The following is a 21,123-nucleotide window of genomic DNA, read 5'->3' on the forward strand; positions in this document are numbered from 1 at the left end:
ACGCGCAAGGCTTCACTGACAGGTGGGTTGTGGCTGTGCCTGAGGTGCACTGGCCGGGAACTGAACCCAGGTCTCCTGCATGGAAGGCGAAAATTCTACCACTGACCCACCACTGCCTCATTCAGCTCTGATAAGGGCATTTATATCAACACCATCACATCACTGCCCTGACAAACTTAACCATGATTCCTCCATTTCATCTAATACTCACACTTCTCAGTTGTCAGAAACCAGGCCCGAGGTCTAAATGCCCAGCTCTGCCAAAGGCTGAGATACGTGAAACGAAGCCTGGAACATGGAGTCACCAAGCTTGCCTCCCTACCATGGAAGACCCCATGTGAGGTGAGGGGCTTTCTTCTGCTGCCCCCTTCCTCTCCTGGCTCCTCTCCACCTTGCTGGCAGCGCCTTCTTCTTCTCCTGCCCTGGAATCCTGGAGGCCCTCTCCTCGCGGGCACCTCAACCTCACGGTACCTTCCAGAGCCAGCCTCCTGCGGGGAGTCTCGGATTTGCGCCTTCACCGAGGATTTCTGTTCCACGCTCGCGTAGCCAAGTGCCGACTCTGTGCGTCCACTAGGATGTCTTGGAGGCACCGTGACTATGTCCATAGGTCGAAGCCCTGCATCCTAGTGAACGGCACCACCACCAGCCCAGGAGCGAGTTGGGAGCAAGTCCAGTCCATCACCAGCCTGTGACGCCCCCTGGGACCAGTTCCTTTACTTTTCCCCCTCAGGCCATCATCTCTCCTGGGCATGATGGCGACAGCCCTCCGCCAGGCTTCTCCCCAGCCTGCTGACCCTTTACACCACGATCTGACTGCTTCCCTCTTAAAACCCAGGAGTGCGTGTGCCCCTTGCTCATAAGGACTCAGATAGAGCCCTTCAGGGACCCACAGGCCTGGCCAGGTCTGACCCCTGCCCAGGGCCTGGCCTCATCTCCTGCAGCCATCCCTCACGCTGTGTGCTCTGGCCACCTCTGTAGTCCTCCCCCCCAGGAGACGCATGTGCTGCTCTCAGCATCTAACGCCTCTCTGCCCGCTCTGCCAGCCATTCCTTCTCTTCCTGCACCTCTCCAGAAAGTTCCCTGGGCCTGACACTCACCGTGTCTCCCTGTATATGCCTGCATCTCTTTTATGTCACGCGCCACCGTTGCCACTTTACACGTAACTGGGCAGTCACCATACTAACGTCTGTCTCCTTCACGGCACTGTGTAACAGGGACCTGGCCTATTCTGGCCCATCCTTGTATTCCCAGCACCCAGTGTATTATTTGTTCAGTGAGTCAGGTAAGTTTGGAACAAGTGCTAGTCTTGGGGACGTTCTCTCCTTTCTCCATCCTCAGTATATCCAGCAAACGACTGCTTCCCCTGAGTTGTGGTGAACTCCCCAAATGCCTGCAGCAAGGTTCCTGATGGGTGCCCTTCCTGCCACACCGTCACCAGCCCCATTTCCCAGGTCCCAAAATGGCTGCCATGGACTACCAGGGACCCATCCCCAAGGGCCCAGGTGGCTGCCAAGAGGAGGAACCTCCACATTGGTTCCCTTCACCCCGCCAGAGCACCATCCGTCCTCCCGTGTCCACCTATCGCCAGCAGTTTCTGCCTCAGGGCCTCTTCTGCCCCTCGTCCTGCAGACCGCTCCTTTCCCATCAGAGAAGTGGCTAGAGCGTGCTTTGCACGTCTGTCTCCCTCTGACGCCAAGCAGCTGTGGGGTGAGGCCACCTGACGCCTCTCTGTGGCCAGGAGGGGTGGGCACTGAAGAGGACCCCAACACTCAGGTACCCATGAGACAAGTCAACATACATTTTTGCAAATGGCTTGGCTCTGAAATCCAGGGTGCTGTGGTTTTAACAACACTGCAAGCTGCAACTTGTCAGTAAGCAGAACTAATTGCACGCTCTTCCCGGCCTCTGAAACACTTGCACACCAATGTCCACTGTTTCTGAGAAAACCCAGTGCCCACCCTGTGTATGGCACTATTTGTATGGGACTGCCGGGAAGACGAGACTCTGCTTGCCAAAACAATTTCATCTTATTAACACGAACTTTAAAATGGCAGGTTAAAAAATTTCCCTTAGGCCTTTTTTCACTAGAAAATTCTCTTACACAAGCAAACTTAACTATTTTAAGTAAAAATAAATAAAGTTTGCACTCAACTACTAACCTAAAGGCTGGCTGTTTGAACCCATTCAACGGCACCGTAGAAGACAGTCCTGGGAATCTGCTTCCGTAAGGATTACAGCCGAGAAAACCCTACAGGGCAGTTCTACTCTGTAACATATGGAGACGCCATGAATCGGAATCAACTGGACAGCAATGGGTACTGTCCTTGTCTTTTGCAGGGAAGCAGGTAAGAGGCACTATGGCCCCAAAGACCCCACGATGCAGGGGAGGAAAAGGCCAGGCTACATGGTTGGGCGGCTGCCCCCTGCCTCCTGGACCTCTTCCCAGCAGAATCCTGGAGACCCTAGGCCTTGTCTGCCTGAGAGGGGGTGAGTGGCCGCACGGTCAGCGCTCGCTACCTGAAAGGGTGAGGGAGCAAACACTAAATACCTGCAAGGCTAACAGCAGGTTGTTTGAAGAATTTCACTTAAAATGTAGGCGATTATGAAAAAAAGTAAAATAAAACGTAGGTGATTAAGGAGAGTGCAAGAAAATCCGTGTATGTCCTTTCTCCATGACTGAGCTTGGAAAATAGAGGAAACATGCAGAACTAACTCAAAGTGGATCTTGCAATTTCCAAGTCAACAACGGGCCCCTTTCCCTTCCCTCGTCCGGCTATCCCCTCATTTATTAATTCTAAAATGATTTTTTGGTAGTATTTACCTAACCATGTGAGCTAACAACTGGACATGGTAATGAAGCCAAATTCTTGATACGGATCTGATCTGACGACTGCTTACACATCACACAGCAACGATGGCTTCACCTGCAGATGACCCGGCTAAGAAAATCTGTCCGTGAAACAGTATAGTGTAAATCACATCTAATTTTAAATATTTTAATTTATATTCTTTCATGAATATCGGTCAATAAGAAATTCACTTTTCAGATTTTATTTCATCATAGAATATATGTGGTAAGGGTACATACGAACAAAGCCACCGTGGATACACGTTGTTGGCTGCTCTCCTGCCCTCTGGCCGCAGGCTGGAGGTCAGCTGCTCCACACAACCAGCGCTGTAGAGCTTGGAGAATTCATCGGCCAGCCTCTAACAAGTAAAAATCTTAATATTTGTGTTGAAGTCTGCTTATTACTCTCCTATTTTAAAATCCGAGATACATCCCCCAATGTAAACAATAAATTTCAATCTGTCACACAATCGAAATGGATAAGGCCTTCTTGACAAATTTATGCCGTCTACGTTTTACTCAACAGAACACAGCCTTGCTTCGCACGGGAAAGAGCCGCCTGCACCCAGGGCCGGGGGAGAAGCTGCCCTTCGCCCTTCCTGGAGCCGTTCCGGGCTGCTCCCCTAGCAGGTTTATGGTACACTTAAAAGACATCTTTCTGACTTGGTCTACTTGGTCTTAGAATACAAATATACAATGTCCATAAGCATAGCACAGTAAAGCCTAGCCTTACGTATTTCTTATGACTCGCTAACACTCTATACAATACGGTACCATGCCAATTACTCTACAGAGGACGGTGGTTGCATGTCTTGGCTGTTGAGCGGGCAGTGAGCAGGGAGCAGAGGGGAACGCGGCCCATGTGTGAAGAGGCTGACCGCACTTGGTTAGGCAGCACTGTCCAGCTCAGACCCCCGATGCCTGTTCACCCTGCTGAAATCTCCGCTAATCTGCGGCAGCGCTGCTTAACACAAGACGCCTACAGCCACCCCTTCCTCACCAGCCTCCCAGAAGGAGTGTGTACTGACACCTCAGAAAAGGTAACCAAACAGAGCCTCAGTCTTGCATTTCCCGGGGCAGCCAATCGGTTACTGGCTCCTTCTCTATCGGTTCATCTTCGGGACCCATTAATCACCAGCGACCACGATTCAGTACCTCACCAGTGTCATAAATATGTAACTCAGCAAGCTACTGCGAAACAGTGAAGACTATACACAATATTTTAAAAGGCATTCTGTGACCATTTTTGCAGAGTTCATAGAAAAGTTACCAAGTACATACCAGTTACTTCTGTTGATGTCACCGTAATGTAAACCTTGGTGTCTTTTTATATTAAATGTGCACTGTATTATATACTGTACAACCAAAGAGAAAACAAACTATCTGACGTGACACCCATGATTCTCTAGGCTAAGGTAACCGGTAGAGGGCATCTTTTTTCCTGAGGTTTGTAAGAATTTTTAAAACGAAACAGAAATCACAGTGACCAAAGCATAATGCGAGTCCGTGTTCGGGCGTGGGGTGCCGTGAGCCCCCAAACCTCCTGCCCCCGCGGCCCAGTGGGGACTAAACGACCCGCCACTGCATGATGCTGGTGTCCTTGCCACCCGTGGAGATGAGGTGGCTGTCTGCATGCAGAAAATCCACGTTGGTGACATGACTGCTGTGCCCCCCGTACACGTGGCTTGGCGCCTGGAAAAGAACGAGAGAGAAAAGTTTCCTACAAGCCAGACAGTGCCTGGCTGCCGCTACGGACCATTCTGATCAGGGCCACGAGAGAAGAGCCTTGATGGCACAGCAGAATGCAAATTCTTAAGAAGTCCAGACTTAATGGACCTGTTGAGACTCCCCGAGACAATCACCCTGAAATACTCTTTAAACCTTGAACCGAAACTATCCCCTGAGGTCACCTTTTAGCTCAATAACAGATTGGCTCAGAAAATAAAGAATACCCCCTGTGAGTACTGTGCTCCTTTAAAAAAGTCATCTATATGAGACCAAATGGTTAACAATCCTAAAGCAAAGATGAGGAGTAAGGGGGCAGGGAAACTAGAGTACGGGAAATGGAACGACCAGAACGGAATTAAGGAGAACGGTGACCCACTGTGTAAAATGTAACCAATGTCACTGAATAATCTGTGTAGAAACTTAAATGGGAACTTAATTTGCCGTGTAAACTCTCACTGAAAACACAATAATATATTATTTTTTAAAAAAAAGCTTAATACAAGGTGAGTATTTGGGACCAGGAGGTGCTTGAATTCGGGAGCCATTCCTTAATTCCTTCACTACATAGCTTCAACTGAGCATTGCTGTGTGCTGGGACACACGAGGGGCTCAGGAGGTCCCTACAGATCAACAGTCCAGGGTCTGGTGGCTACCTCTGCCGCGAGCTTTGTTCCTACAAGAGGTCAGCCTGCAGGAGGGCCAGCAGGAGGCTGGGCTGAGGGTGAAGGAGGACCGGGTCAGGAAGGATGCAGAGGGGGAGTGGGCAGGGCTGCGCAGAGGGAGCACAGGTGGAGGGAAGGAGTGAGGCCCCCGCAGCTACAGTGGCGGACAGGCTAGACCCGAAGTCTTGCAGGTCATGGAGAGAGCCTGGGCTGTGCCCGGGGCAGCAGGGAGCATGGCAGGGCCCCGTCATTCTGGGCACATTTCTATTCGCTGGCCACGCAGCCAGGCAAGCTACCAGGGACCGGACCAGGGGAGACGACAAGTCCCTCACCCTGAACTGGGAGCAGGGGTAAGAGAAGAGGTGCACTTTGCCAAAGTCGTCTCCGGTCGACAGGAGCTTCTTCTCGTGGGCCCGGCAGACAGCGTTGATGTCTGTTCCGTCTGAACCTTCTGGCCACACTCCTGAAACAAAGGCCGTGAGTGAGCAATGGAGATAGCGGGAACACAGGCCACACTGTGCAGGCCACGCTGCTGGGTTCCAGACACCCAGGGCCATGCTGCTGGGCTCCATGGAACCTCGGGCCGTATGGCTGAGCTCCTTGGATACCCAGGGGCACACTGCTGAGCCCTATGGACGCCCGGGGCCACAGTGCTGAGCTCCAGACACCTGGGGCCACACCGTTGAACTCCATGGACACCTGGGGCCACACCACTGAGCTCCGCAGACACCCGGGGCCATGCCGCTGGGCTCCATGGACACCTGGGGCCATATGGCTGAGCTCCATGGATACCCGGGGCCACAGCGCTGAGCCTCATGGACGCCCGGGGCCACAGTGCTGAGCTCCACACACCTGGGGCCACCGTTGAGCTCCTTGGACACCTGGGGCCACACCGCTGAGTTCTGCGGATGCCCAGGGCCACACCCTGAGCTCTGCGGACACCCGGGGCCATACCACTGGGCTCCATGGACACCTGGGGCCACACTGCTGGGCTCCACGGACACCTGGGGCCACACCACACACGGCCTGGCCACTGGGCTCCGTGGAAAGCAATTGCCTTAGATCCTGGCCTTCAGAAACAAGGGACAAGGACACCCGGCCTCAGTGTCCAGTCTCTCTCGATTTCTCAGGAAACCCTTCAACATGGGATGGTGCAACAACAGACTCCCTGTGGCCCTCATCCCTCACGGGGCCCCTTTCTGGTGCTACAGGGGAGAGAGAGCCAGCAACCCTGGTCCCGGGCACAGTGGCCTGTCCTGTACCCCCAAGCATCCTGGGGGAGGCTGACTAGTCTTCACGCCTTCAGTGTCCTAACTTTTTTGGTAACTTTTTCCATGTGAGTGTCTTTCCAATGGCCTTGTGAAATGTCTGGGTCTGCGTGTGATTGCTGGGTATTTCCCGGCATCAGCCCTTTGTGACTGTGGCTACGGCTCCGTCCTTTATGGGCAGCTGGGGGCCTCTGTTCCCAGGTTGGCCTGGAGCAGATTTGGGGTGGTGTCTCCTGGCCAGTGTCTGGAACGCCCTCTGGTCCCAATAACTCTGGACATGGGATGGTTGGATGCATACCACTTTCTTGTCTGGCAGTTCTGAAAAAGACCCAGATATCCGGCACCAGAAAACGGCAAAACGCCAGCTCCAAGATGACGTGTGGAATTCTTACCAACTTACTGACTGAGGGTCTTACAAGAAGAGATTATAGGTATCATCTTCTCTTTTTATTCTACTAAACTGTGGCTGTTTGCTTTAGGTCATTTATGAGTATATGCTAAATCAGAACTTTGAAGAAGTGAAATATTCGGTTTATGGGCCCCTCCCAACCCTCTCCCCTCCCCCCAACAAAACCTCTAACCAAGGATAAGGCCAATGATTTTGTGTCACCAGGTCCATCTCGATTCATTCGACACAACCCGAGAGGAGAGAATTCTAGTCGATCGTCTCAGGACCCGTTTCCTACATCAGAAAAAGGCTAAAAAGCTCCCCCCTCCCCTCGGCTCCCCGACCTGGCCGAGGCCTGGAGCCCTGCCCCCTAGGAGCTCAGGAGCGTGTCTGTGAGGTGTTCACGCAGCAGCAGAGCCGCTGACCAGGCTGATGCCTAGAAGGCTTCAGAGCTACTAGGGAAATATTCCACAACTGGTTTGTCTTACGTTTGAACCAAAGAATCTGCAGAAAACGTACCAAAGACATGGAACCCCAAAGTGCAGGTGTATGTAGCCCATTCAATGTCTCTCGTCGTTTCCACACTTACAACCTGCTTACACGCAGAGGGAACCCCTGGAAAAAGCAAACACAGGTCTGGTAACATCTGGGCCACAGCAAGATGAGCGTGCCCCTTCCACTCCTCCCCCGGGGGAGGCTGAGCCCACAGAGCTGCCCCATGTGGCTACAGAGCCCTCCGAACAGAGGGGCACCTTCCACTGCCTAGCCCATGAGAGCGTGCTCACAGCTGCCAGCTCGCCTGAAATGGAGTGCAGGCCCCCAGGCCCCAGGGGAGTGGCCTCTCCTCTCTGTTCTACTTCTACCTCCTTCTCTGGGTCTGTCTCCCACAGCCTTTCTTTCCGTCCTCAGGTGCCTAGGCCGCTGCCGGCTCACAGTCCCCATTGGAGCCCCTGACACAGCTCTGCCCCCCTGCTACCAGGCATCCCAGCCCTCCCTTAGTAAGCGCATTCACACCCCCCCCACACATTAACACCACGCACACATACACCCACATAAATACCACACATATCCCTCACACAAATACCACACACATACACAAACCCCACATAAGCAACCCCCTACATAAACACCACAAACACATACCCCACACCCCCACACAAACACCACACCCCACACCCCACACGTAAATGCTACACATCCTCCCACATAAATACCACCCCCGACATAAATATCACTCATAACCTTTACACAAATACCACAGACACCACCACATAAACACCACACACCCTCCACATCAACACTACCCCCAATATAAACACCACACACACACACCCCACACTCCCCCAAGCACCACCCCCCACATAAACACCACACACACACAAACACCACACACACACAAACACCACACACACACATAAACACCACACACACAACCACATCAACACCACACACACAACCACACACACACACACACAAACACCACCCCCCACATAAACACCACACACACACACACAAACACCACACACACACACACCCTCCTCCAGCTGTGAGTTAGTGATGGAAGCGTACAGAAACCAGTCACACCAAGTCCCCAGGTAGTTGGTTGGTTCAACAAATGAGCTCTCACTAGTCTGAGGAGATTCCAGACCCAGGACTATCCCTGAAAACCAGCAGGACTTTGGAGAGAGGGGAAGGAGGAGACCATGTGGCCCCTTCCCCACTAGAGGGGGCTCAAGTCAGGGGATATGCTATGTAGACCTGCAGCCCTGCCTGACCTGGGCTTACCAATAAGTGAGTGACATGCCCCAAGTAAGTGTGACCCTCTCCCCTCCCACAGGCTCTCGATACCTACAGCCTGGTTCCTGAGCCCCCATTTCTGCAGCCGTAAAGGGGAACAGCTCAGGGAAAGCACAGGCGAAGGTGCTGCACTTTTCAGCATTTCCCGTGTGGTGGAGGCTGGCCCCTGTGGCCTCGTGCTTAGCCCCGAGCTTGGCATGTGGCAGGCGCTTGGCAGATGTCTGTGGAATCAGTGGATGGTGTGTAGTGTGTGCTCAGTGAGTGCCAGTCACTCTCGTCCTCAGGGTCCCAGGTCCTGCCTGGGTGCACAGACTGTCGGGGAAGGTTGGGAGGGAAGGAGGACATTGCTGGGGAGCGGATGTCCAGCTGCGTGAGAGGGATGTCAGGGTCACACCTGCATGGTGTGATGCCTTCACAAAGCGAGGGCTCCTCACGCGATGGGTCTGACCTACTCTCTTTCTGCCTTGTCTGCTCACCTCCAGCCTATCCCTGCAGGGTCCTGCCTCTTCCTCCTTGGGAGGAAGCTAGGTGAGCCTGGTCCTACCTCAGCCACAGAGGGGTAGATCTGCCTTAGTCCTCCTCGGGAGGCAGCTGGGTGAGGCTGCTCTACCTCAAGGACAGAAAGGGTAGACCTGCCTTCTTCCTCCTTGGGGTGGGCCCCCATCTCCTTCCCAGGGGCCCATGGCCAGCCCAGACCTAAAGTATCTTGGCACTAGGAAGGACCCAAAAGGGGTGGTCCAGCCCAACTGCCCTATTTTACAGAGGAGGAAACCAGGATGGAGACGGCAGCACGTGCCCAGTCACAGGGAAGTGGGCTGTTACAGGAGCGGGTGTTTTACGAGACCTGAACCCCAGACAGCTCTTAGGGAGCTACTCACAGTAAAGGATTTCATAGTCTCCTGAATTTGACACGAGGAACTGTGAGTTTACTGACCAGTCCAAGTGAGTGATGAAGCTGGAATGACCCTGGAGAGAGAAGAGCCTGTGAGCTCGCCCGCCTGGATCCCAGCACTACACTGAGGTCACTCAGTGGACACACACATGTACGTGAAAACAAGGTCATTCAGCGGACACACGCGTGTCTGTGAAAGCGAGGTCATTCAGCGGACACATGCGTGTTCGTGAAAATGAGGAGTGTGCTTACTGAGCACTTGCCGACTCGAGTGTACTTCCTGCCGTTGTCACTGACTCCGTAGATATAGATAGAGTTGTCGTGAGAGCCGATGGCCAGGAAATTCCCATCTACAAACACAGGACAAATTACATCTCTATCAGTAAACATTTTATCAGTTACAAGGGATAAGCCTAGCCACCATCACAGATTTAGAGAAAATAGCCACATAAATCTATTAATGGATTATTTCAAAGGTATGATGTCCAAGGGGCAGGTCCAGAAGATACTGTGGAAAGGATAGGGCTGGCTTCCCCAAGGCCAGAGCCAGAGGGAGGAGAAGGGAACCGACGTGCAGGGTGGGCCACCGGAAGCCAGGGGAGGCCTGGAATCGAAGGCAGGCAGTGGGGGTGTCTCTCCACCGGCTTGGGGCTGTGGACAGGGTGCTTGCTCCTCCCTCCATCCACAAGACATGGCACATGATACTGCCTCAGGGTAACTGAGAAGACGCACGTGGCCAATATTCCTAAAGTACTTAGAGGTCACCGGCACTAAGGATTGTTTCTCTTGGCCCCTCTCCTCTGCTTTCCCTTGTCAAGGCAGGGAACCCCACAGGAGACAGCAGGGCTGGGCCATCAGGAAATGACTTTAGGGGAAGTCTTGACCCAGACCGGTCAAATGGGGTTTGGCAGGATGAGGCCAGCCTGGCCAGAGCAGGAACTCCTAAAGGATGGAGGCAGTAGGGCAGGGACGCTGAAGCCAGCTGACAGCCACCATCTGCTGCGGATGGTTCTAGAACGTGTCAGGGAGGTGCCTGGCAAATCATCCATCCACATACTCAGTTTCTCCAATGATCCAAGCCCCAACAACAGCAACGATGATAACGATAGATACTAAATGCCAATAACAATTACCGTAACTATTACAACAGTCAACACGTATGACTGCCTACTATATACCAGGTGCTGTTCTAAACTCTTCCTGTGTTAACTTACTTAATCCTCACAGCAACCCTATGAGGCACGCGTTATTGCCCCCGTTTTCCAGGAGAGGGAACTGAGGCCCAGGACGGTAAAGTAACTTGGCCAAGGTCACAGGGCTTTATAGAGGGTGGGGTTCAAGCCCAGGCAGTCTGACTCCAGAGCCTGAGCATTTCACTGTGAAATTCCACAGCCCCTCTGACACAGCTTAAGGGTGAAAAATAGCCGAAAACCTACAAGTGCAGCAGCAGCCTGGTGGCTGTGTGCCCTTCAGCAAATGGCCTCGAAGACCTACCTTACCGCTTGTAAATTCCATAGCGAGGACTCTCTCATAACGGAACCACTGATAGTTAACAAACAGGTTTTGGGTAATTGGCCCGTTATTTAAGGAAAAAATATCAAGTTAGAGCTTTACCTTAACCCTCCATTTTAAAAACCAACATTGAGGTATAATTTATACACAGTGAAATGCACACATCTCAAGTATACAGATGAGTTTTGACGAACATATATATCCATGTATACAACTAGGATAAATACATACATATATATATATATAACCAGAATGCTCCATAGGAGCAAGGGTGGTGAGATTTCAGCCGGCTTACTTTGGACGTATAATCAGGAGAGACCAATCACTAGGAAAGGACATCATGCTTGGTAGAGGGTCAGCGAAAACAAGGGAAACCCTTGGCGAGAAGGACTGATAGAATGGCTGCAACGGTGGACTCCGACATGACCGTGAAGACGGCGCAGGACTGGGCACCGTTTCATGCTGTTATATGCGAGGTGGCCAGGAGTCTGAGCCGACTCTTCGGCATCTAAAAACCACCACCACCGCCGCCATCTTCGACTGGGTTTTTAAAAAGGAATGAAAAATTGTTTGTTGTTCGTTAGGTGCCGTCCAGTCAGTTCCGACTCATAGCAACTCTGTGCTACAGAACGAAACACTGCCCAGCTCTGCACTGTAATCACAGTCATTGTTACGCTTGAGCCCATTGTTGCAGCCACTGTGTCAATCCACCTCGTGGAGGGTCTTCTTTTCCGCTGACCCTGTACTCTGCCAAGCATGACGTCCTTCTCCAGGGACTGATCTCTCCTGACAACATGTCCAAAGTATGTAAGATGTAATCTCGCCGTCCTTGCCTCTAAGGAGCACTCTGGTTGTACTTCTTCCAAGACAGATTTGTTTGTTCTTTTGGCAGTCCATGGTATAGTCAATATTCTTCGCCAACACCACAATTCAAAGGCTTCAATTCTTGACAACCTCCCCTGGCAATTCATTTCTGTCTTCGGCAGCCTTCATCAGGTTGTAATTCCTCTTTGAACTTCTCATCAAGCGCCATCATGTAGCAGTTTAAACTCGCTGCTGGCTGGAGAAACACTCAGCATGGAGGAACACCCGTGGACTGGAACAGCCCATGGCCCCAGGCTTCCGAGCAGTGGACAGGGAGACCTGGAGTCCTGGAGGCCTCCCTTGTCCTCTTTGCCCACCCTGACCCCACCTCCCCCACCAGAGTCTCCAGTTCCTCAGCACCTGCCCCTCCCCCCCACTTCCTGGCTGCATCTGGAGTATCCTGCAGGGCGCTGTGAACAGGGACGCAGGGCCCAGGAAGGGCAGTGCACTGGGTTCAGGTGGGAAGGCTCCTTTCCTCAGAGGGTACCCCCATACCAGACCCCCCAATGTCCCAAAATGAAAGACCTCTGCCTTCTCCAAGTGACTCCCCTCATTTCCTTGGCACCTTCCCTGCTGCAACTGCCTAGGATGACGGGGAGCTCGTGGATAAGTCGTGGGCTCTGAGGTCAGCCACCCTGGCCTCAAATCCTCACTATTTTGCCTACATTCATTCATGAATATATAAACCTGTCCTGCCTGCCTAATAAATACAAACAACCAATTCTAGACAAAGTGCTCACCAGAAGCCACGTGAGACCTAAAATACCAGTTGCCATTGAGTTCACTCTGACACATGGTGGCCCCACGTGTATGAGAGTAGAACTGTGCTCCACACATGGTGGCCCCACGTGTATGAGAGTAGAACTGTGCTCCACACATGGTGGCCCCACGTGTATGAGAGTAGAACTGTGCTCCACACATGGTGGCCCCACGTGTATGAGAGTAGAACTGTGCTCCACAGAGTTTTCCACGGCTGGTGATTCAGAAGTAGATCGCCAAGCCTTTTTTCTGAGATACCTCTGGGTGGACTTGAACTGCCAACCTTTTGGTTAGCAGCCAAGTGTTTAGTCATTTGTACTACCCAAGGATGTCCAAATGTCCAAAGAATCAAGAAATCATCTGAAAGATGTAGGTCCTCAATCCTGCTGTCAAAGATTCTGACTGCACAGTTTAACTTTATGAGGGAACTGCTCAGCCCCACACCCCATGCCTCCAACCCAAAGAGGATTTGCCAGGTAGCCCCAATTCATCCTGAAGCTCCATCATCTAACCGGTCTGTGTGATGGGTAAGCGTCTGCCTGTGTCACCAATTCAAAAGTAACATTTACCCGGCAGCTGGGGGCTTACTGGCCCTTCCCAGCATCCTGCTGAGTTGGTGGCATTTAAAAAGCTCTAGAGCCATTAGCTTTTACTCAGGCAGCTATCACAACGTCCAGAACTTTCCTGAGACTTAGAGAATGATAAATAAAGCCTTCAGAATTTCACAATGCCTTCTCTTCTTAGCATCTCACAGCTCAGGGAGCTACCTGGAAGATGGGCCGGCATCCAGTTCAAAATGCTGGCATTTTGGCAGCATTCTCATGAAATTTCATGTCTATGGCAGACTGTGTTTGGGGGTCTAATGCTTTTAATCTTTTTATTTACAAATATGTAAATACCTGAATCCAAAATGGAACCAGTAATCTGTAATGGTATAGTCTACAGGCCAGCAAGAGCCCAGTGGCACAAATGGTTTGTGCTCAACTACTAACCTAAAGGTTGACAGTTCGAACTCATCCAGCAGTGCCATGGAAGAAAGGCCTGGCAAACTGCTTCCATAAAGATTACAGCCAAGAAAACCCTATGGAACGGTTCTACACTGTAACATGGGTTCACCATGAGTCAAGGACTGACTCAATGGCAGCTAACAACGACAATATGGGCCAAAAAAATCTGTGTGCAACCAGAATTCGCACAGTGCTAGTCACGTTCTGCTTTGTACTATAGTCATTTGCCCTGTACTTACGTCTACGTTCACACAGTCGACAAATCTTTACTGAGCACCTACTACGTATTAGACCCTATGCTAGGAACTGGGCATGCAGTGCAGAACGAAATAGGACCCTACCCTTAGGGCGTCAGGAGAGAGCAATCCCTGGAGAAGGATATCATGCTTGGTAAAGGGTCAACGAAAAAGAGGAAGACCCTCAACGAGATGGACTGATGCGGTGGCTGCAATAGCGGGCTCACGCACTACAACGGCTGTGGGCACAGGACGGGGCAGTGTTCCTTCCATTCTGTTGTACACGGGGTTGCCATGAATCAGAACTGATTCAACGGCACCTGACAACAACAACGACACCCTTACAGGGCTCTGGGCCAAAGCCCTGGGGCCACCAACACTGCCTTTGCTGGTGGTGACGTCACCATTACCCATGACATCAGCACAAAGCTCTGCTCTTCAAAAAGCATATTCACAGCTTCTCTCTCAGCTGAGCCTCCCCGTCACCTGCTGTGTGGTTTGACAAGGGTCACCTTGCTACTGAAGAGAGGGCACTGGACTCAAACACAGGCTGTCCTGGCTTTGGCCCGGGGCTCTTGCCTTTGCCCCACATGGTCTTGGGCTAGGGGCTCTGAAGCCTGGGGCAGTCACCAGCAGGAAGAGCTCTGTGGTTTCCAGGGGATAGTCATTAATATCGCTGACAAGAAATGAGGCACGCTCCCACAGGGATCCCGTTCAGGTTAGCAGGAGCTGACAGACATCTGAGGGCTTTCCAGGGAAGAGGCAGTAGACAAGGCCCTCTTGGCCTTACCAGAGGTTCAAAACAACTAAGGAAATGATGAGAGAACCACAAAAGGATGCAGAATACCAGCTGACTTAACAATGAAACATGAGCCTCAAAGGTCATAAATGAAAGGTATTTAGGGGTTAAGTGAACTCCTTCTCAACACAGAGAAAAGGCATTCTGAGTCAAGCGAGCTCCTTCTCAACGTGGAGAACAGGCTCCCACGGTGCCTGGGGCAGCTGTCTGTTGAGGCCAAGAAGCCATGAACTTCGTTCAGGCACAGGAAAGCATCCAGAAATGCTGCTTTTTCTATGGGGTCGTCTCAAGAGCACAGCCCCACTATGAGGCAGAGATGGCACCGCTAATCAGATTATAGAGGAGGAGATTCTGAAAAACTGAAAAATAATGAATTGCTGGCAGCTTGGTCTTTGCCAAGTATTTCCAGGGACTAAAACAACACCTTGGAGAAATGGCTGATACAGGTCTGAGGTAAGTGATGGGTAAGATGACCCTCTGGCAACTTATGCCAAAGAGCAAGCTTTACAGACCACTAAGGTCAGGTCAAGGAGCCTTGGTGGCGCAATGGTTAAGTGCTCGGCTGCTAAACAAGAGGTCGGCAGTTCAAACCCACCAGGTGCTCCACAGGACAAAGACCTGTCAATCTGCTCCCGTAAAGATTATAGCCTAAGAATCCTGTGGGGTAGCTCTACCCTGTCCTATAAGTTCCCTATGAGTTAGAACTGACTTGACAGCAATGGGTGTGGTTTGGTTAAGTTCAGGTCAGAGGACCAGGACTCAACCTGAAGTGGCTTCCGTTGGCCAAAGATGGATAAATTGTTCCATCTATTTTGAATGTAACAGAATGAAATATATCAAAACCAAAAAACCCAAACCCATTGCTGTTGAGTTGATTCCGACTCACAGGGACCCTACAGGACAGAGCAGAACTGCCCCATAGGATTTCCAAGGCTGTAATCTTTCTCCCGTGGAGTGGCTGATGGGTTCCAACTGCTGACTTTTTGGTTAGCGGCCAAGCACTTAATCATTGTGCCACCAGTGCTCCGGGGACAGATCCAATATATTTAAACTCATAATGACACCAAAACCACCGCCACCAATTGGTCACTGTCAGAGGAGGCAGAAAAAACTCACTAATCTGAAATTGGTAAATAAAGTCACAGAAATCAAGCATCTATCATGACTTTCCTATACGAACTCTAACACTGGGTAGCCAAATAGCAGATGGAAGGAAGTTTTTCTTTAGAGTGCTGCAGCTCATAAATGGAGAAGAGCTGAAACTGGGATGTAAATCATTTTCAACCCTTTATGGATCTATGGATTGAACATCAACAACTGCTAATACCACACAAAAAAGAGATGAGCAGACGTCACGTGGTTCCTGTAAGAACAACACACCATAAACACAGAACCTGACTATGATCTAGCCTCTAGATCCAAAAATCACTTTATAGGAAAGACGGGGGATAGAGGAACAAGCTACACAACATGGAGATGCAGTCAGCCAGTGCCAAACTGTGGAAAATGCTACAGGAGAAATGAACGTTTCTTCAACAAATACACTGCAGGAGAGGGAGGGAAAGAGGGAGAGTGAGACAGGACACCTCTGCATTAGAAGACTATCCACCGATGACCGTGTGTGGACCTTTTTTTGAGTCATGTTCATAGCAGCATTATTCATATTAGCTAAAAACTAAAAACAGCCTAAATGTCCACTAACCGATGAATGGATAAATAAAAAGCAGTATATCTGGAAAGCAGAATACCATTCAGCAATTAAAAAGGAATAAAGTTCTGCTAGGCACAATAACATGGATTCATCTAGAAGCATTATTCTAAGTGAAAGAAGCCAGATGCAGCAGGCTACATATTATATGATCCCACTGAGATGAAATGTCCAGAAAAGGAAATTTGTAGAGACACAGAGCAGATTGTGGTTGTCTCGGGCTGGGGGAGGGGTGGGGATTAATTGCTAAACGGCCACGAGGGGACATTCTGGGGTAATGAACAGGTTTTAAAACCGATTGTGGTGATGGGCACACAACTCTATGGGTTTATGAAAAATCACCAAATTGTATGCTTACCAGGGGTGAGTTACTGCATGTAAATTACACCTCCATAATGCTGTTAATAAGTCTTCGTCATTTAGACCTAAATATAGCAATATTGACAGATAAAACAACAAGGTGTCTGGAACTGCGCTGGTGGCACAAATGGTCACAGTGCTCAGGCGCTAACCGAAAGGCTGGCGTTCAAACCCACCCAGCAGCTCGGCACGAGAAAGACCAAACGATCTGCTTCCGTAGAGTGTACGGCCAAAAAATGCCTATGGGGCAGTTCTACGTTCTCACGCGGAATCGCTATGAGTCGGAATCCACTCAGCAGCACCCAACGACAACCAGTGGCAGTGGGTGGGGCTACAGGCAAACAAGACTGGGTAAGAGTGGATACGGATTGAAGCTGGTGAGGAGTACATGGGGCTCATCATGGTATTGTGGCTAATTCTGTCTACATTTGACATTTTTCATAATAAAAAGCTAGAAGACACACAAGCATAGTCTAAAAAAAAAGAGATGCAAAGAAGGGAAGAGAACCCCTAAATGCACAGTTATGTGTGTGTATAAATTAAATTTCACTCTGAGAAGGCTTGTGAAATTTTTTCTTTAAGGCATCTACACAGAGTTCCACAATTCTGTTGGAATCATGGTGAACGGTTGTTTTCCAACCTGGAGAGTAACGCATCACAGAGAGCTGCTCGTTTCCATCCGTGTGAACGGTGACCAAGTCTTTTGTTTCTGTGTCAAACACAAACCACCTGTTGTAAACGTGAGAAAAAGTACAGTAAGTTGCTTAGCAAGCAAACGAAGGACCGTTACAACGACACTAAGACTGCTAAACAGTGAACCGCAAGTGCTTAATAAACACTCTGTGCCTAACAAGAAGGCTTATTCTCAACTGTGACTCAAAGAAGATTTTCTATGCAAGCATTTGTTTAAAAAAGGAAGAGTGTACTGGCTACCATTCAAAACTATCTCGTATCAGTGCTCTGGCTGAGTCTCCTAGTGTTCGTGTTTTGTTGTTTACGTGTACAAGGAGAAGAGGCCCTGGGCAGAAAGGATGGGCCAAAGCCAGGGCCTTGGTCAGACGAAGCAGCGAAGGGATCACCTGCGAGAGCTTACCCAGAGATCTCACACAGGGCCAGGCAGAACGGGCCCAGGGCCATCGGGCGGAGACAAGCCCAGGGCAGCTGATGTTCCGAACTGTGTGTGCAGATACAGGCAGGCTGAGAGCCTAGACTGTATGTGAATGTTAGTGTGCAACCAGCAGGGTGAAAGAAGGGACTGAGGGAACAGAAGACTGGTCTTCAATAGGAGAATTTAACCTCTGTTGCTCTGAGTCAGAATTGATGGTAATGGGTTTCAGTCTGGGCTCAGTTTCCTCAACTGTAAAATGGGGATAAGAATCCAGGTCCACTTTGGAGGCTCCATGTTAAAGCCAAATTGGAGCAGATACGAAAGTGCTTTGTACCCTCTAGCAAGGACACAGCACCCAGTGCATGTTGGCTGAACGGCTGAAGGGCTGCACTCTCCTGCCAGCTACACTCTCAAGTGGTGGCAGTAAGGCACCTGGACAATATCAGGGATAAAAAGGAATGTGGGCTCCCTGCTGCTATGTTTCAAACCTCCAGGGCAGACATTCCATCAGCAGGTCTACTGAGCTGGAGTTACTGCCTCCTTGCCCTCCACAGGAGCCCTGGTGGTGCAGTGGTCAAGGGCTTAGCTGCTAACCAAAAGGTTGGCAGTTTGCACCCACCAGCTGCTCCTTGGAAACCCTATAGGGCACTTCTGGTCTGTTTTGGAGTCCTGGTGGTGTGGTGGTTAAGAGCTCAGGCTGCTAGCCAGAAGGTTGGCAGTTTGAATCCACCAGCTGCTCCTTGGAAACCCTATGGAGCAGTTCTACTCTGTCCCATAGGGTCGTTATGAGTCAGAATCAATTTGATGGCAATAGGTTAGGTTGTTTTGGCCCTCCATGTGGAGCCCTGACCTCTAGCTGTACATGCCTGTTGCTGGGCAAAGATTTTCATGATGAATTCTATTGGTTACATGGTGCCCAACTCTTAAGGCACTGCTGCCTATGACTTATTTCCTTATACATACTCTATACAGCCATAACAACAGGATCTAAGTGGTATATTTTTTTGAGAGAGAAAAGAGGGGAAGAAACCACCAAAGTTAATTGAATTAAAACCAAAGTGAGTGCATACACTGTGATAAACAACAAAAAGGGGCAGTCAAAGTTTGTGAAGCAATAATAGTAACCCCTATCACCAGCCAGCATCCCACAGCTGCTCTCTGTGCATCAGCCTGGATACCAGGTGGGTGATACTATTGCTGTTTGACAGAAAAACAAACACAGAGACTAAGCAAGGGCTCAAAGGCGCACTGCTGCCACAGCCCAGCTGGGATTCCAACGCAGACCTGCTGCCTGGCCTCACAGAGGCGGTGCTTGGGGTTAGCTGGACATGAATATGAGGTATCAATATAGGAAGTTTCTAAAATTTTGAAAGAACAGCCAGGAGAAGAGCTTTGAAATGCTTTCCCACCTGATTTCAAAACTGGGTTCTTCCCCTAGCCTCCAGATCAGGAGTTTCTAAGCAGGGCTTGAGGAACTCTGTGAAGGCAAATTGGTGTGCGTTGTGTATATGTGTATGTGTGAGTGGTGGGGTGAGTGTGTGTGTATGCATGGTGGGGTGTGTGTATATGTGTACGTGTGTGGTGGGATGAGTGTGTGTGTGTATGTGTGGTGGGGGTGTGTGTGTATTACGTGTGTGTACATGTGTGGTGGGGTGAGTGTATGTGAGGGTGTGTGTTTGAGTGTGTGTATGTATTGTGGAGGGGTGTGTATATATGTGTGGTAGGGTGAATGTGTGTACGTGTGTATATATGAGTATAGGTGTGTAGGGGTGTATGTACATGCATGGTGGGGGTGTGTGTATATGTGTATGTGTGGTGGGGTGAGTTTATGTGTGTGTCTATGGGTGTTTATATATGTGTATGGGTGTGTAGGGGTGTGCGTGCATGCATGGTGGGGGTGTGTGTATATGTGTATGTATGGGTAGGTATGCGTGTGTATATGTGTGGTGGGGGTGTGTATGTATGTATATGTGTGGTGGGGGTGTGTATGTATGTGTATGAGTGTATGTGCATGTATGGTGGAGTTGTAGCATGCATTTTTCTAGGAGAGAGGGTCCATAGCTTTCCCCAGATTTCCAAAAGTCCAAAATGTGAAAACCACCGTTACATGTGAAGTTTTACTTTCTAGTTTTGACTTAATTCTTGGTAAACTCCTTAGAAGCTGAGAAGATGCAGCTCAGAGCTAAACTGTGCCTAATGCTGAAGAAAAAAATGCCTCTTTCCGTAAGCTCTGAAAACACAGGCTACGCTGGCCTGGGCTTACCTTCCAGTCAGTGTTCCAACTGCAACCACAGACCCTGAAGGATGAAAACCAGAAGACTGAGCTGGATCCTAAAATATTTTAAAGGAAGTGTAAATTGACGGCCAGACACAAGACTGCATCATAAACACAAGCACAGCTCTAGTCCCTCAGGGATGCAAGGCTCCATTCTAAAGAGTCTCTTTTCTCTTCAGGGAGGAAAATATCCTTTCTGCTTGGAGGAATGTTATGTTTCAATAATACTATATTTTTATCCTTTCATAACTTTTTTTCTTCTTGTTTTATATCCTTTCATATCCACAGTAATCAGATGAAAGCCATGGTTTATACTGGCAGCCTCTTCAGTTGACCCTCCCTATGCTGACTTCTATCTTGTCTTACGTTAGTGTGCTTGGACTGTCTGGAAATGTGACTGCTGTGCCCAATTCCATTATGCAGATATTGGGTGACTGCACAGTTGGGGCAAGACGTTCCAGCAGCCCTGGAAGGATCCCACGTTGAGTAAGGCACAACCTAGCTTTTGTGTGGTAACCGATACAAGATGGAAGCTGATGGATGAAACAGGTCAAAACAAAGGGCTGTGGGGTCCCGGGGGAGGGGGAGATGAAGTTAGGAAAGATGGTTGAAAGCTTCATGGTGGGAAAGCCTTTGACCTCGGCCTTAAGCCCAGGAAGAATCATCAGCAGCGAAGGTGAGAAGCAGACACTCCAAAACTGTTTCGGTTCGGATTTTTTATGGATTGAACTGTATCCTCCAAAAAGATACTTTGAAGTTCTAACCCCCGTACCTGTGAACGTGACTGTGACTGGAAATAGGGTCTTTGAAGATGATGTCAGTGTTATTTGAGTAGTGGCCTTAAGAAAGAAAAGAGACAGGGAGACAGAGGAAGGACACCATGTGACGCTGTAGCTGCAAGCCAAGGAATGC

General features: G+C 50.0%; 1 protein-coding gene across 3 annotated transcripts in view; it reads right to left on the bottom strand.

Annotated features, from left to right (window-relative positions):
- Window positions 1-2,960: 2,960 nt before the first annotated feature.
- EML1 (EMAP like 1) overlaps window positions 2,961-21,123 on the bottom strand; it is a 216,549-nt gene continuing 198,386 nt past the window's right edge. The window contains exons 17-23 of one of the 3 annotated variants that reach the window (XM_049897361.1): window positions 20,200-20,267; window positions 17,469-17,557; window positions 9,836-9,933; window positions 9,570-9,657; window positions 7,414-7,509; window positions 5,571-5,701; window positions 2,961-4,540 (exon numbers count right to left, since the gene is read on the bottom strand). In XM_049897361.1, the coding sequence (XP_049753318.1) occupies window positions 4,415-4,540; window positions 5,571-5,701; window positions 7,414-7,509; window positions 9,570-9,657; window positions 9,836-9,933; window positions 17,469-17,557; window positions 20,200-20,267 (696 nt within the window). In that variant the 3' untranslated portion in view covers window positions 2,961-4,414. The remainder of the gene's footprint in view (window positions 4,541-5,570; window positions 5,702-7,413; window positions 7,510-9,569; window positions 9,658-9,835; window positions 9,934-17,468; window positions 17,558-20,199; window positions 20,268-21,123) is intronic. The other 2 variants (XM_049897362.1, XM_049897363.1) reach the window with 2 other exon arrangements.

Source organism: Elephas maximus, chromosome 10 (genome assembly GCF_024166365.1).
Source record: "Elephas maximus indicus isolate mEleMax1 chromosome 10, mEleMax1 primary haplotype, whole genome shotgun sequence".
NCBI classification, from domain to species: Eukaryota; Metazoa; Chordata; class Mammalia; order Proboscidea; family Elephantidae; genus Elephas; species Elephas maximus.